This window comes from Mastomys coucha, unplaced genomic scaffold, assembly GCF_008632895.1.
Source record: "Mastomys coucha isolate ucsf_1 unplaced genomic scaffold, UCSF_Mcou_1 pScaffold22, whole genome shotgun sequence".
Lineage (NCBI taxonomy): Eukaryota > Metazoa > Chordata > Mammalia > Rodentia > Muridae > Mastomys > Mastomys coucha.
In genome coordinates, this window is record NW_022196905.1 from 10,919,776 (window position 1) to 10,922,806 (window position 3,031).

Genomic DNA, 3,031 nt, shown 5'->3' on the forward strand with positions numbered 1-3,031 from the left:
TGATCAGGCCTCAAAGCGGGAGGGAGAGCAGGAAATGGTCAGTACATATTAGGGTCAGATGATGGGGGCATGGGGGAGAGGGGAGGCTTCCCTTTGAACCCCAGAGAGGAGCTTCATTAACAGTGAGAATAAGAGAGTTTGTGGGGGCATCCTTCATGAGGAAGATGGAGGGGGAGGCCAGAGGAGCTTTTTTGTTGTTGTTGTTAAATATGCCAGAGCAATCCAGAAGGATCTTGTTTTTGTTTTTGTTTTTAAAAGATTTATTGATTTATTTTATGTGTATGATACACCATAGCTGTACAGATGGTTGAGAGGCACCATGTGGTTGCTGGGATTTGAAGTCAGGACCTTCGGAAGAACAGTGCTATTACCCGCTGAGCCATCTTGCACCCCCCCTTTTTTTAAAGATTTATTTATTTATTTATTTATTTATTTATTTATTTATTTAATGGAAGTACACTGCAGCTGATTTCAGACACACCAGAAGAGGGCATCAGATCTCATTATAGATGGTTGTGAGCCACCATGTGGCTGCGGGATTTGAACTCAGGACCACTGGAAGAGCAGTTAGTGCTCTTAACCACTGAGCCATCTCTCCAGCGGGATCTTGTTGTAAACAAAACTTAGTGACATTAGGGTCAGTTTTTATAGAAAGATACATGAAACAACAACAACAAACCCTGTACTGTGTAGAAAGGGTGTTCCAAGATCCTTTTACAGCATTTAGACCATTATTTACATTATAGCCTTCAAACCATTATTTGGAGACTGTCTGAATTATAGACTTTTCAGAAATCATTCTGACTATAAAAGTAGTATGTACATTTTGTCAAAAAGGGGGATGGGTGACTTGTATATATAATGTGAAGAAAAAAAAAGACATATAGAGCTTTGGGTGCTTGTCACAGAAGGGATGGGTGGGGTTGATCTTCCTTCCTCAAACCCTTCATGAATGAGGCTTATTAGGAGAAATGACTCTGAAATCATGATCAGGCCTCGAAGCAGGAGGGAGAGCAGAAAATGGCCAGTATATGCTAGGGTCAAATGATGGACGCATGGAGGAAATCATGGGACAGCTGAATATATCTGCCTCTCTGAAACTTTGATAAAGCAGAGAGAAACCAGAGCTCTTGAAACATGGTCTCAAGCAGGCACTCAGATCTATAGCTCTCTGGATGTCTGACAGTTCTGTAGCCATGTGACCAATAGCAGGGAGAGAGAGAGATGCAGTGCATGCCATGCAAGGTGTATGTCTTCTCGACTAACAGTAGGACCAAGGCCTGGGAGACTTGGCCTGAAGACTCTGCCTTACCTCATGTCCCTTTCTCTGGAGGTGGGCAGCTCAAGCCAGATTAGAAACAGAGGCCAAAGAGCAGCCATGCTTAGGTCATTCTGGAACACAGTGGAGCATCACAGATAAATGAAAAGAAATATAACGAACTTTGTCTTTCTGGAATTTGTGCCAAACTTCTTAAAAATATGAAACATGAGCTGTTGAAGGATCAAGCTGTCAACAGGAAATAGTTTACCCTATTGCCCAAGGAACAGATGGAAATTCTCTGTTCCCTGGGTCCCTAAATAACCCAAAAGCCTTATCAGGGGCTTGCTGCCTGAGTGTTAATGTAACTTATGCAGAATTCAGAGGTCAGCATCAGGCCAGCCAAGTGCAGCTTGCCCGGCACACTGACTATGAATAGTAGCAGCAGTAGAACAGGACTTTGCTGCACCCTTAGTGCCTCTGGTGGGTCTTTATACCTGTTCACTAATGATGGGTTTTCTTCCTCTTTATTAGTCTGCGACCGATTACACAGTGGTGACCCATAACACCAGCTCGGGGAACGTGACCAAAGAGAAGGTAAGGCTCTTCAGAAGATGGCTTATGGAAACGCATGGAAAGCAAACTAGTTTCCTTAATGAAGGACAGCCACAATGTGTCTGTTACTTACTGGGATTGGAAGTTGGGGGTCTGAATGGGATATTTAAAACCTCCAGGATAGGTTTGCTCCTTACAGTACTGTCGAACACCAGAGTCTGGAGCAGGAATCTCCAGAGGCCTGTAAGCTGCGAGTTCATAAAATCCTTTTTAGCTAAAGTGCAAGGGAGGTTGTGTCTCAGCATAACCTACACACGGAACTCTAAAAAACGAACATGATGTATGGGAGAAATAAAAAATAACATAACCCCAAACATATTTCACCATGCAGATAGACAATTATAGAATATATAACAAAGGCTTTGTATGTTTGCATATACTTGGAATTAATAAATTTGGACTTAAAAACAGTGGGGCCAGGTATTGATAGCGCACAGGTGTAATCCCAGCATTTTTGAGGCTGAGGCAAGAGAATCATCGTGAGTTCTAGGGTAGTCTAGGCTATGCAAGAAGATTATCCCTCAAAAGTAAAATTAAGTAATAAAGTAGACCCACAATGGGCTGAGCATGGAGGTGTGGGCCTGTACTTCCAGCTACTTGAGCTGAGGCAAGAGGATTGCTGGAACCCAGGGCTGCAGGCCAGCTAGAGCAGCATGGGGTGCCTGCTGCAGAGCCCTAGAGCAGCATGGGGTGCCTGCTGCAGAGCCCTAGAGCAGCATGGGGTGCCTGCTGCAGGGCCCTAGAGCAGCATGGGGTGCCTGCTGCAGGCCAGCTAGAGCAGCATGGGGTGCCTTCTGCAGAGCCCTAGAGCAGCATGGGGTGCCTGCTGCAGGCCAGCTAGAGCAGCATGGGGGTGCCTGCTGCAGAGCCCTAGAGCAGCATGGGGTGCCTGCTGCAGAGCCCTAGAGCAGCATGGGGTGCCTTCTGCAGAGCCCTTACAGCCCCAGCAGCAGGGACCCGGGACTGGAGTTTCAAGTCAGCTTGAAACTAGGTCTACAGAGTTGAGGTACCTGTTCCAGAATAACAAAAGGGTTACGGCAGAATTCAGCCTAATACTGTTAGTACATTTTTTTTGCACATTTGGGGGGGTGGGTTGTGTGTGTGCTAAGTAAATACTTTACTATCTATCCAGAATGCTACAGCTGCAGCTTCAGGTTG

At 45.5% G+C, this 3,031-nt stretch overlaps 1 protein-coding gene across 1 annotated transcript in view; it reads left to right on the forward strand.

Moving 5' to 3' along the window:
- Slc1a4 (solute carrier family 1 member 4) overlaps positions 1–3,031 on the forward strand; it is a 33,806-nt gene that overhangs the window by 15,038 nt on the left and 15,737 nt on the right. Inside the window, exon 3 of the mRNA XM_031339225.1 lies at positions 1,793–1,855. Within this exon, the coding sequence (XP_031195085.1) occupies positions 1,793–1,855 (63 nt within the window). The remainder of the gene's footprint in view (positions 1–1,792; positions 1,856–3,031) is intronic.